Source organism: Cucurbita pepo, chromosome 3 (genome assembly GCF_057944985.1).
Source record: "Cucurbita pepo subsp. pepo isolate OVF chromosome 3, ASM5794498v1, whole genome shotgun sequence".
Classification (NCBI taxonomy): domain Eukaryota; kingdom Viridiplantae; phylum Streptophyta; class Magnoliopsida; order Cucurbitales; family Cucurbitaceae; genus Cucurbita; species Cucurbita pepo.
In genome coordinates, this window is record NC_141800.1 from 14,155,417 (window position 1) to 14,173,880 (window position 18,464).

General features: G+C 35.1%; 3 protein-coding genes across 5 annotated transcripts; 2 read left to right on the forward strand and 1 right to left on the reverse strand.

The window, feature by feature from the left end:
- Positions 1 to 88: 88 nt before the first annotated feature.
- LOC111791052 (Putative methyltransferase family protein) lies at positions 89 to 5,057 on the reverse strand. 2 transcript variants are annotated; one of them, XM_023672236.2, is made up of 9 exons: positions 4,814 to 5,057; positions 4,541 to 4,648; positions 3,442 to 3,527; positions 3,257 to 3,359; positions 3,017 to 3,067; positions 2,325 to 2,478; positions 1,435 to 1,573; positions 717 to 822; positions 89 to 633 (listed from the first exon to the last, which is right to left on the reverse strand). In XM_023672236.2, exons 1-9 carry the CDS (start codon positions 4,920 to 4,922, stop codon positions 479 to 481), a joined length of 1,011 nt encoding a protein of 336 aa, XP_023528004.1. In that variant the 5' UTR covers positions 4,923 to 5,057; the 3' UTR covers positions 89 to 478. The 2 variants fall into 2 exon arrangements, with proteins under 2 accessions (XP_023528004.1, XP_023528002.1); XM_023672234.2 differs by having other exon boundaries at positions 4,541 to 4,663.
- A 132-nt stretch (positions 5,058 to 5,189) lies between these two features.
- On the forward strand, positions 5,190 to 7,572 carry LOC111791051 (Pentatricopeptide repeat (PPR-like) superfamily protein). Of its 2 annotated transcripts, XM_087122601.1 has the most exons (3): positions 5,190 to 5,408; positions 5,541 to 6,923; positions 7,023 to 7,572. In XM_087122601.1, the coding sequence occupies exons 1-3, from the start codon at positions 5,333 to 5,335 to the stop codon at positions 7,382 to 7,384; spliced, it is 1,821 nt and encodes a 606-aa protein (XP_086978727.1). In that variant the 5' UTR covers positions 5,190 to 5,332; the 3' UTR covers positions 7,385 to 7,572. The 2 variants fall into 2 exon arrangements, with proteins under 2 accessions (XP_086978727.1, XP_023528001.1); XM_023672233.2 differs by having other exon boundaries at positions 5,541 to 7,572.
- Positions 7,573 to 14,117: 6,545 nt separating this feature from the next.
- LOC111791059 (FCS-Like Zinc finger 10) lies at positions 14,118 to 17,239 on the forward strand. Its single transcript, XM_023672243.2, has 3 exons — positions 14,118 to 14,448; positions 15,385 to 16,527; positions 16,610 to 17,239. Exons 2-3 carry the CDS (start codon positions 15,488 to 15,490, stop codon positions 16,761 to 16,763), a joined length of 1,194 nt encoding a protein of 397 aa, XP_023528011.1. The 5' UTR covers positions 14,118 to 14,448; positions 15,385 to 15,487; the 3' UTR covers positions 16,764 to 17,239.
- The last annotated feature ends 1,225 nt before the right edge of the window (positions 17,240 to 18,464 follow it).

The following is an 18,464-nucleotide window of genomic DNA, read 5'->3' on the forward strand; positions in this document are numbered from 1 at the left end:
GGCTGCATGAGGTTATTTTATTCAATTTTAAATGCCAAATGCTACTCATCGTACATCTCATAACATTGTTTATAATACTTCAAGCCAATACCACAAATGCACTAATTATCATCATATCATTCAAAGGTCAATGCATCAATCTTCTACCTACAAATGCTAAAAACAACACCATTATTCCAAAAAATCTATAAACAATCGATTGAAAAATGGAAAAATCAATCTTTAAAATGATTTCGAAACGAAACGAAGAAAAAATATTAGGAAGATTTTGAAACCAAATGAACAAAAGATTCTGCATGTTTGAGATTGGGACTGTTTGTGGATCTTCGTCTACAAAAATAGGTATCTTCAGTCCTTGTTCTGTGATAACTGATACCCATTTTCTTGGTGAAGTTTTGAAGGGAATACTCACCAGAGTTATGAATGCAGGCAACTATTTGTGAATTCTACAGCAGATGTTCATGGCCATTCTCTGATCTCAAGACTCTTTCCTACAATACTTGATCTGCCAGATTTCTACATCTTCACCTCTTTCATAGTTGAGGACATATTGTGGGATGTTTGCGAGATCAATGCGGTTGCCTATAAAACATGGTTTTGATTCCTGCTGCAAGCTGCTGTGTTTGGGATCATCTGTCGAGTACCAAAAGTAGAACATGAGCTCGAGATAGAAACGTTAAAGACGGAGATACGTGCTGAATGTCACTGTCACTTACCGTCTTCATGTTTCAGGTAACTTAGGAAATGAGAATAGCCATTTGCTACAATGTCGAAGTCATTCAGAGTGAAGTTATAGCGCTTTTCCAAAGCCAAATACAACACCTGGTGGGTTTGGTACAAGTGATAATTAATTCATCTAACATTACGTACATTTGATATTCAACCAAAACATTAAGCAAATAACAAAACTTCGCAATAGCTACTCATCCTCATGGTTTCAGCCAAGACAATACACGAGCTCGCTACATAATTCCAAAGAAAAGTAGGTAAGAGGTCCCGTTTTGAGTTCAACGCAGGTTAGATTGAGAATATATGTCTTAACTAGTTGAAATATGCGTAGGTTGACAATGAGTAAATGATTGGCAGTAAGTTTCCTTACAACTCCACGATGCCTAACTTAGCTACAAAGAATCAATAAGTGATTTCGGGTCAACCCCAATGGTTTCATCTCGGTCTCCTCAAATGAGGATCAACGAGGAAATGTGGTAGAATATAAGGCCCCACATATATATACAAATTTCATGCCCCTTGCCTAATAATGCATTATTTCAAGCAAATGTTTGTTCATATCATTTGTCCTTTTACATATGGTCAATGATTAGCATCTTTTCCATATAAAAATAAAATGAAAGGCATATTTCATTATCTACTAACCTAACCCATCAATTGGAGATCTCAAATAAAATATAATAATCTCAACATGAGAATGCGTACCTTTTCTGAACCTTGAGACATAAACTTCTCTAAGATACTAAAAAACGCATCTGTCAAGTCGTCACTATAGATAACATCGGCAGCAACAAGTAAGCAGGCTCCCTGTGCCTCTTCAACCTCTGATAAGGCCCAGGAATACCTGTATGACGATGAAGGCACCAGAAAAGAAACGTCAATTACTTTATGTTCTATGAGTCCGGACCCACGAGCACAAGTCTTAGATTGCTTAGTGTGTGTTCGGCAGCCTTTTGAAAGAAGTATATACTTAAAAACTTACTTATCGACGATTTATGGCAATCACCCAAGGAAATTCAAAAGTTCCCTTCCATCCAAGAACACTCAACACAAGGATGCTAAGCCCCGAAGGGGGTGGATTGAGGGGTCCCACATTGATTGGAGAAAGGGAATGAGTGCCAGCTTGGACGCTGCGCTCGAAGGGGGTGGATTGGGGGTCCCACATTGATTAGAGAAGGGAACAAGTGCAAGCGAGGACACTGGGCCCCGAAGGGTGTGGAACCTCTACCTAACAGACGCATTTTAAAAACCTTGAGGGAAAGCTCGAAAAGGAAAGCCCAAAGAGAACAATATCTGCTAGCGGTTACATGTTTCATTTAAAATCATTTGGAGCGTTTTACTTTAATGTATTTTTAGTTTCTCAAATCACTTTGGGTTATTAAGAACTGTTTTAGAAATTTTTTTATTTGGTCAAAAACAACTTTTACCACTATGTAAAATTTTAACAAATATTACCGAGGTAAAAAAAGAAACACTTGCAGTGATCGCTAAACAATTTAAAGTCACATGCCAATCACACATTTATGGGGAGAAAAAATGAACATAGTCCAAGGCATACAGTTGTCAGGTATAGTGAATTGCAAAGCTTTCATCACCTGTTATTTGGGTGACATTCTCCTCGGGTTTGCTTTGGAGGCCAAGGTTCTGTCCAATCAAGTTCCCTTACATGAACTGCAACTCCAGCACTGAACCCACCAGAATTAAGACCAATGTTTTTGGCACAGTTGTCAAGGATATGATCGCCTTTATCTGTCAATCATTAAGAGCACATCCTTCGCATTAAAAATACTTGCAATGGATCCATACGTGAAAAACAAGTTAGATAAGCCTCTAAGCTAATTATTACTCACAACTAATCCAACTAAAACATAAGTGGACTATGAGAGGCAGTTTAAGGTTTATTTGACTAATATTTAAAGACATAAATTGTGAGATCCCACGTCGGCGGGAGAGGGAAACGAAGCATTATTTATAAAGGTGTGAAAACTTCGACGCGTTTAAAAACCTTAAGGAGAAGCCTGAAAGGGAAAGCCCAAAGAGGATAATATATGCTAGCAGTGGGCTTGGACTGTTACATAAATACGGTTAAGTTTACTTTGGTTTTCATGTTAAGAAAAAAGTGTGCACGCTCAAACATTTCTCAATCCATCAGAACAGAACAAGATCAAACTATAAGAGAAACTTATGAGTCCTTGATGGTCAAGATCATCAGATTGTCTCATTTCCAAAATGGGAAAACAAGGAATAACAAAAAATCAAAATTTCTGAGGATTGCTATAGCCGATACCTGTTAGAAATACTGTTTTAGCAACCCGTGCAAGCAATATTCCAACCAGTCCTGGCAAGAGGAACAAGATAAGACCCTGTCATTGAAATAGTAATATAGTCAACGGTGGTCTTTCAAAAAAGAAAAAAAAGGAAAATCTAACTGTTTCATCTAACAGTACGTTAATACAAAATGGTAGGAATCAGAAAAATAACAAATGTGCATAAAAATAAATATCACGAATGCACGTCCATCAAACACCTGTTCCAGCTCCAAGTTCTAGAGCAACAATTCCATCGAATTTAGATGAAGTAAGCATTGTATGCAAGACAAAATCAGATAATACTAGCTCTGCTTTCCACACCTGAAAGAGGAAAAGACGCTGAATCATATAATGAATAAAAGAAAAATAATGGATAAAATCACAGATCATAAGAAACAATTACCTGCAAACCAACACTTGGGATCGTTGACATAATATCATGTTGGATCGACACGTTATAACTACGAACTGAAGGTTCTACTTCCACATCTGTTTTCATATAGAAATGTTAAAGTATCTCAGCAATTAAATAACTGATGGGATATTGAGTGTTTTAACACTCACATTTTCAATTTGAATATTTTCAAGCGGAAACAATGCAAGGGATTTAACTGAGAGATGTAAAATTTGCATTCATAACAGATCAATTACTAGCACAGTAAGTAATTGTGATCGTGTAGCCTCTTGGTCAGTTCGGGCATTTGATGAAATGCGTTATATAGCTTATAATCAGCTGCTCGCATAACTGCCCACCAACTACTGTGAACACTTTGACTGGAAGGAAAGAAATTATGCGATCATGAAAAAAGTTTAACTTAATTTCCAGATCTCTTTAAAATGCAATCATAAATTACTATATGCAAGAATGCAAAAAGCATAAGAAATTTGGGTACTCTATATTGGCACTTGTATGTTAGAACCACGACGTGAGATATTGTTTATTTGAGCATAAGCTCTCATGGCTTTGCTTTTGGTTTCTAAAAGGCCTCATACCAATAGAGATGTATTCCTTACTTATAAATCCATGATCAACCCCTTAATTAGCCGATGTGGGACTCCTCTCCAACAATCTTCAACAATCCTCCCCTCGAACAAAGCAGATCATAGAGCCTCCCATGAGGTCTATGAAGCCCTCAAACAATCTCCTTTTAATTAAGGCTCGACTCCTTCTCTGGAGCCCTCGAACAAAGGCTAAAAACTTCTTTTGACTACACCTTCGAGGCTCAAAACTTCTTTGTTCGACATTTGAAGATTCTATTGACATGGCTAAGCTAATGGCATAGCTCTAGTACCATGTTAAAAACCACAACTCTCTACAATGGTATGATATTGTCTACTTTGAGCATAAGCTCTCGTGGCTTTACTTTTGGTTTCCCCAAAAGCCTCGTATCAATAAATATGTATTCCTAACTTATAAACTCATGACCAATTAATTGGGAGAGACTCCTCCCCAACAATACTTAAAAAGTGAAAAATAAAGAAGAGAAGAGTTGGGTACTGACTAAGGCGCCTGGGTAAAACAAGATCTCCATCTTCGTCGAAATGAATGAGTTGCTTTGTAGACGGTGAATAGCCTTCAGAATCACTGACATAGGTTCTGGGTTCTGTATCTAAATCATCAAAACCTATAATTTTGTCAGTAATCTTATTATCATCCGCCATTAATTACAAAACTGAAATTGGTTAAGTGCTAGGCAGTGCCAAGCTAATGGAACAGCTTTGAAGTTCAGTACCAAAATGGAAGAGATAATCAGAGAAAGCATGGAATTACGAACCGGAAGGGAGGGAAATGGTGAAATCGGAAACAAACGAGCCGGAAAAACCAGGTGGGCAGCCAAGGTGAACCTCACTCATCACCAGCTCCTCTGAGATTCCGTCGTCCATGGAAGTCCTTCGCCGGCTCCGGTACCGAAAGAGAGATGAATTCACGCCTTGCGACAAAAAAAGAAAAAGAAAAGGATCGATTATACGAAAATACTAGAGCGTAAGTTTCGACCGAAACTCTGGCGGTTCAATCGCGGTTCGATCCAGGCACAGGCAGTCGGCTTCGGTTCACCATATTGGCGTGTCGAACCAACTCGGACCCACAAACAGACTAACCGGCGGCCCAAATTCTGTTGGTTCGGTCTGATTAAAAACCGGCGGGCCAAATTCGACTCTGTATATTTGCGCAATGGAACATTGAAAAAAGTATTGTCGCCAGTTTTCCCTACCCTTCTTCTTCCTCAATCGCCGTAATTTATCTGTGTTTGATTCTGTGCTTATTGATTCTCCCCAATGGCAATGTTCTAAATATGAATTTCGCAGCATTCTCTTCGAAGCGGTCCATTTCTTCTCTGCCCTATCTCTCTGCGAGAATCAAGCAAACAGGTTAGCTTCATTTTCATCTGCTTCAATGGTGACTCACAAAAGTCCGTAATAGCTTCGAAGAATTCCTCTGTTTCACATTCATAAATGCCAATTTTGATTCAGTTAGTGTTTATGTTTTTGCTTCTTATGTAGAAAATGAAATTGTCGAAATGTTTCGAGTGCCTAGTCCAAGGCCGGAAGCTTCCAACTTCCCTATCAATCGGAAGGTGCTGCGGAAGGATCCTTCTGTTCGAACTCTTGACGAGCGGTTCATAAGGATTTTGAAAATTTTCAAGTGGGGATCTGATGCAGAGAAGGCGATAGAAGTGCTGAAGCTCAAAGTTGATCACAGGTTAGTTCGCCAAGTCTTGCAAATTGATGTAGAAATTAGGGTTAAGATTCAGTTCTTCAAATGGGCTGGAAAGAGAAAGAACTTCCAGCATGATTCCACTACCTATATGGCTTTAATTCATTGTTTAGAGGAATCTGGACTTGTTGGTGAAATGTGGAGGACAATCCAAGACATGGTTCGTAGTCCATGTCCTGTGAGTCCAGCTGAATTGTCTGAAATTATTAAGATTTTAGGGAAGGCAAAAATGGTAAACAAGGCTTTGTCTGTGTTTTACCAGATTAAAGGTCGCAAATGTAAGCCAACAGCAACCACTTACAATACCTTGATCTTGATGCTTATGCAAGAAGGTCACCATGAAAAGATTCATGAGCTCTACAATGAGATATGCAGTGAGGGTAATTGCTCCCCTGATACAATCACCTACACTGCTCTTATCTCTGCGTTTGGAAAGCTAGAGCGTTATGATTTCGCGTTTCGATTGTTCGATGAAATGAAGGAGAATGGCTTATATCCAACTGCAAAGATTTATACTACCATATTGGGAATGTATTTTAAGTTGAATAAGGTTGAGGCAGCTTTGGGTTTGGTTGAGGAGATGAAGGGAAAGGGCTGTGCTCCTACTGTCTTCACTTACACTGAATTAATAAAGGGGCTTGGGAAAGTTGGAAGGGTAGATGATGCCTATAGTTTGTTTTTGAATATGTCGAAGGACGGTTGCAAGCCCGATGTCGTACTTATAAACAATTTGATCAATATATTGGGCAGGGCGGGTCGTTTGGATGATGCTCTAAATCTTTTTGGTAAAATGGATTCTTTGCAATGTGCACCCAATGTGGTTACTTACAACACTGTACTAAAAGCTATATTTGAATCAAAAGCTCCAGCTTCTGAGGCTGCTTTGTGGTTTGAAAAGATGAAGACGAATGGCGTTGCTCCGAGCTCGTTCACGTATGCAATTCTTATTGATGGTTTCTGCAAGACAAATAGAGTTGAGAAGGCCTTGATGCTTCTTGAAGAAATGGATGAAAAGGGGTTTCCTCCATGTCCAGCTGCTTACTGCAGCCTGATCAACAGTCTTGGACAGGCGAAGCGATACGAAGCTGCAAATGAGCTATTTCAAGAATTGAAAGAGAATTGTGGACGCTCTAGTGCTCGGGTATACGCTGTGATGATAAAACATTTTGGCAAGTGTGGACGTCTAAGTGATGCTGTTGATCTTTTTAATGAAATGAAAAAACTTGGATGCAGCCCTGATGTTTATACTTACAATGCACTCATGTCAGGGATGGTTAGGGCTGGAATGATCGACGAGGCGCTTTCCTTGATGAGAAACATGGGCGAAAATGGTTGCACGCCAGACATAAACTCGCACAACATTATACTAAATGGCTTAGCTAGGACGGGTGGCCCAAAGCGAGCCATCGAAATGTTTACAAAGATGAAACATTCGAAAATCATGCCAGATGCAGTTTCGTATAATACCGTACTCAGTTGTCTGAGTCGAGCTGGTATGTTCGAGGAGGCTGCAAAGCTAATGAGAGAGATGAAGTCGAAAGGATTCGAGTACGATCCCATCACTTACTCGTCGATCCTCGAAGCAGTAGGTAAAGTCGATGAAGATTGCAGTCCAATTACTTCATTGTAAAGATGTCATGCTAGTTTCTTTTAGGCTTTATAGATCGACATTATTTTTAGAATCTCCCATGTTGCTTTTGGCTTCCAACAGAGTTCACTCTTTCAAGTCAAAAACCTTTAGATCATAGTTAAAGTAAGAATCACTTTATAATCAATAAATTGCAAATATATTGAACATGATAAAGGTCATTACATATTTTTCACATGAGCGTCCGTTTGGTCCAATTGACACTAAATTTGGCAAGTTTTCATATTTCATATGGATGGACTTGACTCTAAAATCGCATGTCCGAATTCCCTTCGAAACTCCAATTTTCAAGATTAAGGTCTAGGGCCCTATCGACCCTTCAATAAGCCTATATGTGATGCTTCTGTCTACTCGTTATCTCTATCTTACTTATGTCTCGTTTTCTCTTCAATGTGCACGTTATATGGTGTATTGGATGATGTACCGTCCTTTTCAGTCACATCATGACATTCTTCTATATTAGCCCTCACGTAGTTAAATGAGTGTCTCTTGAGGGTCATCAAGTAAAGCTTTGAACCTACTCTTTTCATAATTGTGACATTTGCACGATTTCATTCACTAGTACTTTTAAATATCTAAATTTTGTCGTGTATTTCTAATAACTAAATTTAAAATTTATTAACAATCACAAAAAACGGAAGTAATTTCAAATATTTTATTTTAATTTTTAAAATATACGAGTTTAATATCAAATCTGAAAACAAATAACCTAAAATTGGAATCATATGGGTATATTCCCAAAAAAAAAATCATAAAATAACTTTTTTTAATAAATAATAATAACAATAATGAAAGAGATCTTTTGATATCTTATTTTAGTAATTAACTTTAAAAAAAAAAAAAAGGTGGCATATCATGATATTAGCTAATTAAAAATGGCTTTAAAAAAATATTAACTTAAAACTAATTTTAAATTAAAAAAGAAATAAAGTGAAATTAAATATAATCAAATGACCTTTAAATTGGAAAAAAGGAAGCAAATTTTTAGTTGGTGAATAGGTGATATAATTTATCATCACTTCAACCTTTGTCTTTACTGAAGAGATAAGATTATTTACCAAATAGATTAAAATATTAAAATTAATTATCAAATAAAAACAATTTACGCAACTTTTAAAAATTCAACGGAAATTAAATAACATTCTTTTTTTTTTCTTTTTTTTTTTCAAAAACTATTAGAAAAATAAACGAAACAATAATGGAGTAAGGAATATGAAAGGGAAAAAACATAATCATTAGGTTAGGTTTCTTTTAGCACAATCAAACCTAAAAAAAAAAAACAAAAATTAATGCGTTTTTCTTGTTTTGCGTCCTACGAAAATTTTCGAGAGGTTTAGAGTTTAGTGTTTAGGGTTTCTCGAGAGGTTCAACATAAATAGCTTCTATGATAGAGTCACTGAGAAGGATGGTGCACCTCGTTGGTATAAATAATGACGTTTAGTTATTTTGAGCATTTTCTAGTCATCTTATCCTCAAGATCGCTCTCGTGTTAGTTTGTCACCGAACCACATCTTATTGAGAGAGATACTGTTGTTTTGATACCATTTGTAATACCTCTTGCTCAAGATTCAGAATCCGTATTTGGCACCTGATGGCCCAGACATTCCCCTACGTTCCTTTTGCATTGTCACGCTACTTACACTTCCCTTCTAAAAGTAAAAACTATTCTTACAACCAACACGAATCGTTTTAGCGTGTTTTGTTTTCACTCACATGTATCTTAGAAAAATTCTCAAGAAGTCACCTAACATAGAATTTGTAGCGCCCACTCATCGAAAGTCCGAATCACCGTTGTTACTATTGACGCATATTATATTTTTCATAATTATATACTGTAAAGTAATCTGCTCTTTTGAATAAATAAAAACAAGGGTAAAGCGTATTAGGAGTAATAAATACACAAAAATCGACTATTTTTCTAATTATTTATTCAGTTTTATTCACTAATACTTCTTAGTTTTATTAGGACATTTTATTCGTTATAAGATATTCCAACTAGCTTTAAGTTTAAACGGTTGGCTCCATTTATGCTTATCACAATTTTTGAACACGAAGACTCACTCTCGATCAAATACGACCAAACTCTTTGACGACTTGTAATATCATACAATTCAATAGTCAGGAATACTCATTGTTTCTAACTTAGCATATAACGCGTCAGTCAGGAGTACTCATTATTATTAAGCTTATAATCACATAATCAACATGTTTACACATATAAAATAAGTTAAAAAAACATGTTTATGAGTTCCGACATGCTATTTATTTGAATCGTTAACTCCTTTATTCTCGTAATTTACTCTTAATAGGGTAATTTTATCACAACTCCTAATTTGACCCACATTTTACAACTTTCAAAGTAACCATAGGGCAATCTTGATAGAACAAGTCCAAAGGAGTTGAATAGAACGAAACGGAGTATGATCCGAGGCTGCACGCACTCAATTACCATATCTCATGCACCAAAAGTCTCGTCTATGCTCGATTTCACGTGCCCATGACCACATGATTTTAGCGTTTTTAAGTATCCATTCATAGAGTTTCGAAAGACTAACTTCAATCCATTTGAATTGCTCAAATACAACCTTGAAACAAAGAAGCTAGGTCGAAAATAAGATGTGGAAGTAAAATCCTATCCGACACACGTGGACAAATCAGAAAATTACACGTGGCCGCATATAGACAGTCTAATTTTTCTTCTCCTCGTTTGTAGCTTTTTAAAAAAAAAATAAAAAAATAAATAGAAGGATTAATAATAAAAATAAATTGAGGATTGCGAAAAGCGACGAAAAGGAGGCTTTCAAGAAAATGTTAAGAAATAAGTGGGAGAAGGAGAAATGATTACGCAGGCGGCCCCCCAGCAATTCCGATGTGGGACCCGTTTTATCATTAATCCAAACGCTCCCAAAACGCCGTTACTTCACGGCGCCGATTTGCTCCCCTCCCCTATCAATTTATTATTTTACAGCCTATTCCCAATGTTAATTCTTACAATTAAATTACAGCTTTATTTTCTCGATTTTTGTGAATAATATATAATTTAAATTTTTTCTAAATTTCTAATTTTGTCTCTTAAAAAATTCTTAAAATTTAAAAAGTCCAAAATAAGTTAATTTTAAATTAAAAAGCAATTTTTTATTTTCTATATATTAAATTTTATTTTTCTTAAAAAATATAAACATTACCAAAGTACTTTTTCAGTCTCTATTTCTAAAAAAGGAAATTTAAAGAATATATTCTTCTAAGCACTACTTCTCAGTACATTGAGATCATTGATGTATTTTTTTTTTTATTTTTTTAACAATTTAATTATTTAAATTAATAATTTTTATTTGGTAGGTAATTTAAATTTTATTTTATGTTTTTAGATTCAAAGAAAATTCTAAAATAAATCGTTGAAACACATTTTAAATTATTATTTAAATTAACATACCATCAAAATATAAATATTAAATACAATAATTGTTTTTTCTTTTAATTTTTCAAAACAAACATAAATGAATTGTGTTTGGATTGGTAGATAATGGTCAATTAATATTCAACCGCTCTGACCCACCACTACTTTTGTCTTTTTCTGCTGACCCATTCTAGAGAGATAAGAGATATTTTAATTAATTTTTTAATAATAATAATATTATTATTAATAATAATAATAACCTGTTTGAAAAGTGTCTTTATCTTTTTTTTTTTTTTAATAAAGAAAAATCTGAGAGTATGGTGGTAAGGTCCCCATTCCTTCAACTCAATTCTGAACCAATCAAATTTTCAATTAAAAATATTAATACAATTATTTAAAAATAAAAATAAAGATGCTCTAACCTCTAAAGTCAAAGTAAAAAATAAAAATTAAAAAAACAAGAAAAAATATATGATTTGGTGGCATTTGACTTCCCACCGCAAAGAGAATAATATTATTTTTGTCTTTATATATATATATATATTTCTTAAATTATGTATATTAATATATTAGAACGAGTATGATGTTCAAGTCAAAGTCAAACACGAACATTGTACCAAACAAATTTAAGATAATTAAGTAAACCGTTGTTGAAGATTGTTGAGAGCAGTCCCACATTTGTTAATTAATGAGAAGATCTCAAGGATACTATCTCCGTTAATATGAAATTTTTTAGAAAAACAAAATAATAAAACCATAAAAGCTTATGGGTATGTGTAACAGTCCAAGCCTAACACTAACTGATATTGTCCTTTGTGGGATTTCCCTTCTGACATTCCCCTCAAAGTTTTAAAATGCATTCTTTTATAAAGAATGTTTTCATTCCCCTCTCCAACCGATGTGTAATTTCACAATACACCCCTTTTAGGGGTTAGCGTTCTCACTGAGACACGATTTTCGTTCTCTTCTCCAACCAATGTGGGATTTTCCACCCCTCTTGGGGGCCAGCGTCCTCACTGACACACTGCTCGATTTTCGTTCTCTTCTCCAACCAATGTGAGATTTCACAATTGATCCCTCTTGGGGGCCAGCGTCCTCGATGTCTACCTTTGATACCATTTGTAACAACTCAAGTCCACCGCTAGCAAATATTATCCTTTTTAAGCTTCCACTTCCAACCTCGCCTTCAAAGTTTTAAAACACTTTCACTAGGGAGAGGTTTCCATACCCTTATAAGAAATGTTTGGTCACTCTCTCCAACCAATGTGGGATCTCACATTATGTTCAAAGTCGACAATCTCATACCATTGTGGAGCATGGTTATTCCTAATTAAAATGAAATTTAAACTATAAATGTATATAATTCTTAATTTAATATTTTCAATTAAGAATAAATACTTTAATATATAGTAAATAAGCTCACAAGTATAAAAATATTATCTTTACTCGAAAATTAATAATATTCTTTAACTCTAACACGTATGATTGATTTTGATGTAAAGTTCGAAAGAATAAAAAAGTTAAACCAAAGTTTTCATTTTCTTCTTTTTTTTAATAAAGATATGGTTAGACGATTAAAACGGTATTTATCAAATATAAAAATTAAAAAGAAATGAATTATTAAAACATTAATGAAGGATAAACTTGAAAAATAATCCAAATCAGTGATATCAACGAAAGATAAATTCATTGTTATTTAAACAACAAAACCAAATCATTTACAAATTGATCCTTCCATTTTAATATAATTAAGAAATGATGTATGCTTTGGCCTGCACTGCACTTTGTATATATTAATAAACCAACCAAATCAATCATAGACCATATAATATATTATATATTATGCCAAATAAATCTCAATCGTGCCATCTTGTTTTGTCCAAGATGAAAACATATGCGCCATCTTGTTTTGTCCAAGATGAAAACATATGCCTCAAATCTTTGTTTATTCAAATAGATAAGCTCATACATATATATATATATATATATATATATATATATATATATATATATATATATATATATTTATTTATGATAAGATGATATGAACGTATTTTATTTCATATCAATAAACCTCGAACATCTAGGCGTAAAGTTTATTGTTTGATAAACGTTGATATTGATGCCCAAATCTTGAGAGAGAAAGATCTCACCTGATCTTTACGTGTTTAAAAAATAAATTTATTGATTAGGAAAGACGTGATCCGAAGAATAGAACAATATGAACATCAGTATTTGTCATACAGTCTACAATGTTTAAGTTACTTTATAATCATAATTTACTTAAATCTTTAGAATTATGATAACGTGTGCGTGTGCGTAACGAGCTATGAATGTGCAAATTAGGCCAAGAAGGCCCCATCTCCACCTCATACGAGGTAGACCCACAAACATTTTGGCTTACGAAAATCGTGTTTTAAAATATATACTTAGCAATAAATTTACAATTTATAATTTTAAAATATATTTCCTAGTAATTTGAATTATTTTTCGATACAAAATCGACAAATCAACACAAGAGACTCCATAAATTATTCAGATGGGTTGGGAGCTGAGATAACCCAAACACGACCCATACTAATCCTACCTTCTTATAAATCTCAGGCAACTTTCGAACGGGATTGAGCGGGAGAGGAGTCGTTATTGAAAACATGTTCAGTTCTTTAATCTATGTCATGACGACGTTGAGGATTATTGGGAGTGAGTCCCACATTGGAGATCATACGTTTATAAGCGAGTAATACTATCTCCATTAGTATGAAGCCTTTTGGAGAAGCCCAAAGCAAAGCCATGAGAGCTTATGCTCAAAGTGGACAATATCATATCATCGTGGAGAGTCGTGATTCCTTACATGGTATCAGAGCCATGCCTCAAAAGTGATTAAACTATAGAACAAAGGGTGTACTTTGTTTGAGGACTATAGGCAAAGGAGTCGAGCCTCGATTAAGGGGAGGCTATTCGAGAGCTCCATAAGCTCTCAGTAGAGGCTTATAGTGTGCTTTGTTCGAGTCGAAAATCCCGATTATTTAAAATTTTTAAAAAAATTATACTTTTAAAATAATTTAAAAACATTTATTAAAATATTATGGTATTTTGTTTTATTTATAATGTAGCCTTAATAATTGTAATTTTGGGGGAATGGATGATGTTGATGTTTTACCTAGTATAACAATAAGGCTTACAATTTCTTGTGCGCATTTTATCTTCGGTGTGAGTTCTTACACGTAACAAAAACCTTTTTATTTTTATTTTTATTTTTTTAATTTTATTTTTCTCACGTCGAGGAATATACGTTCATCTATACAAAATGGCGTATACACAATACATAGTTATTCTCTAGAGAGAGAAAGAGAAGGAAGAGAGAGAAAGTGTGGTATTTCAGAAAGGCTGAGTGATGCTTTCATTGCTTGCTCTGATTTTGATACCTTCGACAGGGCCAAAAATGGCGGATTAAAGCTTCCGAGTTGAGGTTTACCTGCAACAATCAAGAGAGTTTTTGCAGGATTTGGCCGCTCTTTGGCACTCTTTCTTATGAGATAACAACTCCGATGCATTTTGGAGTTTTTGTTTTCGCCTTTCGAAATCACCATCATCACCATCATCATCTTCTTCTTCTTCTTCTTCTTCGACGGTTCTCAACCAAAACCAGGTGACCTCTCTTTTTCCCTTGTCGTCTAATCTGCATTGCTGATCCATCATCCTTGTTTTGCATTACTCTTCATCGTTTCTGTTTTCTGCAATTTTTTTGCGCTTTTGCTGAAGATTTCTGTTTCCTTTTCCCTCCTTTCAGTTTTTGTGAATTGTTCCGATGAAAAATCGTTAATCGGCTTTCCTTCTCGCCTTCATTTACTTGTTCCCGTTTTGGAATTCCTTTGTTAATCTGGAGTTGAGAATTACGAATGTTAATTTTTTTTTAATTAGTTTTCTATATGTGATTTGAAATCTCGTACTATCTTAGTTTGGTTTTCTGATTATTGTTCATTTTGGGAAATATCTGACTCTTTGATTTTTTATACTTGTTTCCTTGCGAATAATTTGTCGTTCGATTTTGGAACAGCCAAAACCGCCCGGGTAATTAGGGATTTCTGCAGAAATTTGAATCTTCAATGGAATTAACAAAACTCTCCGTTTTTATGCTGCGAACTTTTGTATTCGAACTCTAAATACTTCTTTTAAGTTTGATTATAGTTCTTACTTTGTTCCTTGACTTCCATAAAAATCTATTTTTGTTAAATTCTAGGCCTCTATTTCTGGATCTACTGCTACTAATTATGATATATATGATATATAATATAAGTTTTGTTCTTAGGCCTCTATTTGTAATTAGATTTTTGTTGAATGTATAATTGGGATATGTTAGGTAAAGATCAGAATAGACTCTTATGTTAAAGTTCGAGTTTAAAAATAGGATGTTATGAACGCCAAAGACCAAAATAAGATTCTTAAAACTTACTGTTAAATTGTTTTGATTATGTAATCGACTTCTCTTCGTTTTTGTTATAGACATTTCTCGTTTTAATCCTTGTTGCAACAAAGATATAAGCAATATTCCAAGAAGATTGTAATTTGTATTGCTTTTTGGCAGTTAATTGATGCAGTGAGCCGATCCTGGTTGTTGGTTTGGATCAAAAAATTAATAATGGTCCTGGATAAGGCTAAGGAAGACTAGTAGCTTTTATGGTTGTTTGATGGCTAATTCTTCTTCAGACTCCTACTTACAAGCTGGCTCATTGGGCAAGCATATAAGCAGCTCACTGTTCAGTATTCCTGGATTCTTTGCTGGGTTAGGGTCGAAAGGGTCGGTCGACAGTGATTCACTTAGAAGTCCTACTTCGCCTTTGGATTTCAGGCTTTTTACCAATCTAAGCAACCCATTTGGTTTTAAATCCTTATCATCAGCTGAAACTGAAAGTGGTCGTCAAAGTAAGTTTTTTTCTAGTGAGGTTGGTCTTGGCATCATAAATTCTATTGCTGTTGATGACAATGGACCGACCAGCGAAGCTCGGGATTCAAACCGGAGGAAGAATGTCATTTTTGGACCACAAATTAAGACTAAGATCTCTAAATCCTCGAACCATTACATCAAATCTTTGGGTTCTTTGAAATCTTATTCTTTGCCAAGCAATTATACAATCTCGTCACTTTCCAAAGCCAAAATTCCAAGCTCCAGCTCTGGAGCCATAAATAGTGTCTGTGGTAATGGAGAATTATCTGCTTTAGTATCTGAACCCTTTGAAAATAATGCATCATTTTTTTCAAATGCTAGCAGCTTTTCCTCCTCTGGTATTGTCTTGACTCAAGATTCTGATCCAAGTGATGAAAATTTTCAATTGGAAAGTAGCAACTCCAGTTTTCAAGTGATTAACAGTAGCCCTCAAAGGGAAAATTCATTGCCCATCAAATCCTGTTCCTTGCCAATAACTATTGGCGCAAGCAATGCATATGTAGGCTCTCTTACTGCTAGGGAAATAGAACTTTCCGAGGACTATACCTGCATAATTTCTCATGGTCCAAACCCGAAGACAACACGCATTTTTGGTGACTGTATTTTGGAATGTCACACAGATGAAAATATCGATTCCAGTAAGATGGAAAAGCCTGGGATCGAATCATCTCCATTGGGAAGTTTCTCAGAAGGTTTTGATCGTGGAGTTATGGATGCGAACATGCAAATCTGTTACTCGTGCAAGAAAGTTTTGAAAGAAGAGCATGATATTTATTTATGCAGGTTTGTTTGATTGTCAGCATTTCTGTAACTTATGAACTCCAAACTTTCTCTTGATTGTGTGATTGTCCTCTTACTCTACCAGGGATGGCAAAGCTTTTTGCAGTTCAAAGTGCAGCTCCGAGGAAATTTTCGCCGAAGATAAAATCGACAAGACTTCCAAAGATGATAGTGAAAGCTCTGCAGCCTCAAGCTACCATGAAGATCTCTTCATGATGGGTCTCCCTTTTGCTCTATGACAGAGAGATATAGTTTCATTTCACACCCTCCCACTGGCCGTGTTCGGTGAGACGACACGACAGGAAGAGGAGGATCATCTGTTTACTAAGAGCTGTCTGTGTAAATCGGTCTGCAGCCATGGATGATCGCAGAGTTTACCGTTTTTCCATTTTCTGCTTTCCTGGTGTTGGTGAGTCTCGAGTAGAAAAGATGAGAGATTTTGGTGCATATAGATATGATAGTATATCTATCTGTTTTGATTGTTCATTGAAGATTTTGATTAAACCTTGTTAATCCTGGAGATCATTTTGTTGTTGTATCTCAAAGGCTTTGTTGACTTGAATAAAAAAAAAAAATTGTGTTTGAAAACAGTTTTGATTGGAAACAAGCACAGGAAAGTTCTGGCATTTGAGATGGAACTTTATTGTGGCATTCTGCTGTACTTTTGAATGACTTTTGAAGTATAAAGTGAAGATTTCAGTTTGATTGGTAGTAAGACATGTCTCTTGATTGGAAATATGTTCGGAGGATTCTTGCTTTATTCTCAATGCTCTATGTGCTTTCAGATGGGGGGAATGAGATTCTTCCTCATCTCTATCACTTTTACAAAATTAAACTATAACTTAGGAGAACTATGATTCTTTCTTTTACTTCCACAATGACACACACTTTATTGAAATCAAAGAGTAAGAATAAAAGTTTTGACGTTTTTTTTCTTCTAACATTCGTTCATACGAGACTCATACTCGGGGTTTTGATTAGTTTTATATGGCCGATGTGAGCACTACGATAACACAAGTCTAGAGATTTTGTTGAATATCTAATTCAGGGGGACTTTATAAGCTATGGGGTGCAAGAACATCACTCTAACACAATGACGGTGTCGAACTTAGAGAAGACTTTTGAGCCTACCCATTCTTGTCTCATATACTTGAGGTAACATTTGTTTCTAAAAGAATATATGTTCTTCCTTGCTATTTTGATTAGTTCCTCATATCCAATATTTTGCTGTGTGGACTAGTTCTTTCGTCTTAATGATTGAGGTTATTATGTTCACTGAAAAATGCTAAAGCGTGTAAAGTTCTGGCTTAGTACCCATACGTTTGTGGCTAGGTCTACCTCAACTCTATTGAATAATTTTATCTATAATATTAAAAATTAGAAGTGGGTTCATGGCTCATGCCGAAGGCATCTTGTGTTAATACTAAAGTTGTAAAACTCAAATGTCAACTCAACTTTGATTTCAACTTCCTCTAAGCCATCCTAAAGTGTCCACTCATTGACCTCTTTGCCTATACGACTCTATTACGGTATTAATATTTCATTTGTATGATCTTCCTACGATCATACTGAACGAGCATCCCAAAAAGTCACTCTCCAATTCTTCGTAACGGGGAAATCTAACAAAACTTCATTTCAAATCTAGTACCTCATTAACATGGTAATGAGCTTTGCATATGAAGAACCTTGAGCTATTTGAAAGGAAGTTGATTTCGAGTAAGCAACATGAACCCTTATCTAAGGCGAGATCCTTGAGACACTACAATATAGCAAAAAAATAAGTCTATCGTTAGCTTACTCAAGGTCGGTCACGTTAGAGAAGAGTAGCCTCAATATGTCAAGCAGAGGGAGTTGATCATTCTATATTATTGCAACATTTTCGTGTAGGAGTACTATAAAAATTATCATGTGAGTCTTCCCCTCCGCTCATTTTCAATCCA

What these genes read in the sequence shown, in the direction of transcription:
- LOC111791052 (XM_023672234.2), bottom strand. Translation starts at nt 4,922, where the DNA reads ATGGACGACGGAATCTCAGAGGAGCTGGTGATGAGTGAGGTTCACCTT. An exon ending in TCCCAAGTGTTGGTTTGCAG is followed by an intron (nt 3,360 to 3,441) that starts GTAATTGTTTCT and finishes TTCCTCTTTCAG; the next exon opens with GTGTGGAAAGCAGAGCTAGT. An exon ending in TAAAACAGTATTTCTAACAG is followed by an intron (nt 2,479 to 3,016) that starts GTATCGGCTATA and finishes AATGATTGACAG; the next exon opens with ATAAAGGCGATCATATCCTT.
- LOC111791059 (XM_023672243.2), top strand. Translation starts at nt 15,488, where the DNA reads ATGGCTAATTCTTCTTCAGACTCCTACTTACAAGCTGGCTCATTGGGC. An exon ending in CATGATATTTATTTATGCAG is followed by an intron (nt 16,528 to 16,609) that starts GTTTGTTTGATT and finishes TTACTCTACCAG; the next exon opens with GGATGGCAAAGCTTTTTGCA.
- LOC111791051 (XM_023672233.2), top strand. Translation starts at nt 5,333, where the DNA reads ATGAATTTCGCAGCATTCTCTTCGAAGCGGTCCATTTCTTCTCTGCCC. An exon ending in TGCGAGAATCAAGCAAACAG is followed by an intron (nt 5,409 to 5,540) that starts GTTAGCTTCATT and finishes CTTCTTATGTAG; the next exon opens with AAAATGAAATTGTCGAAATG.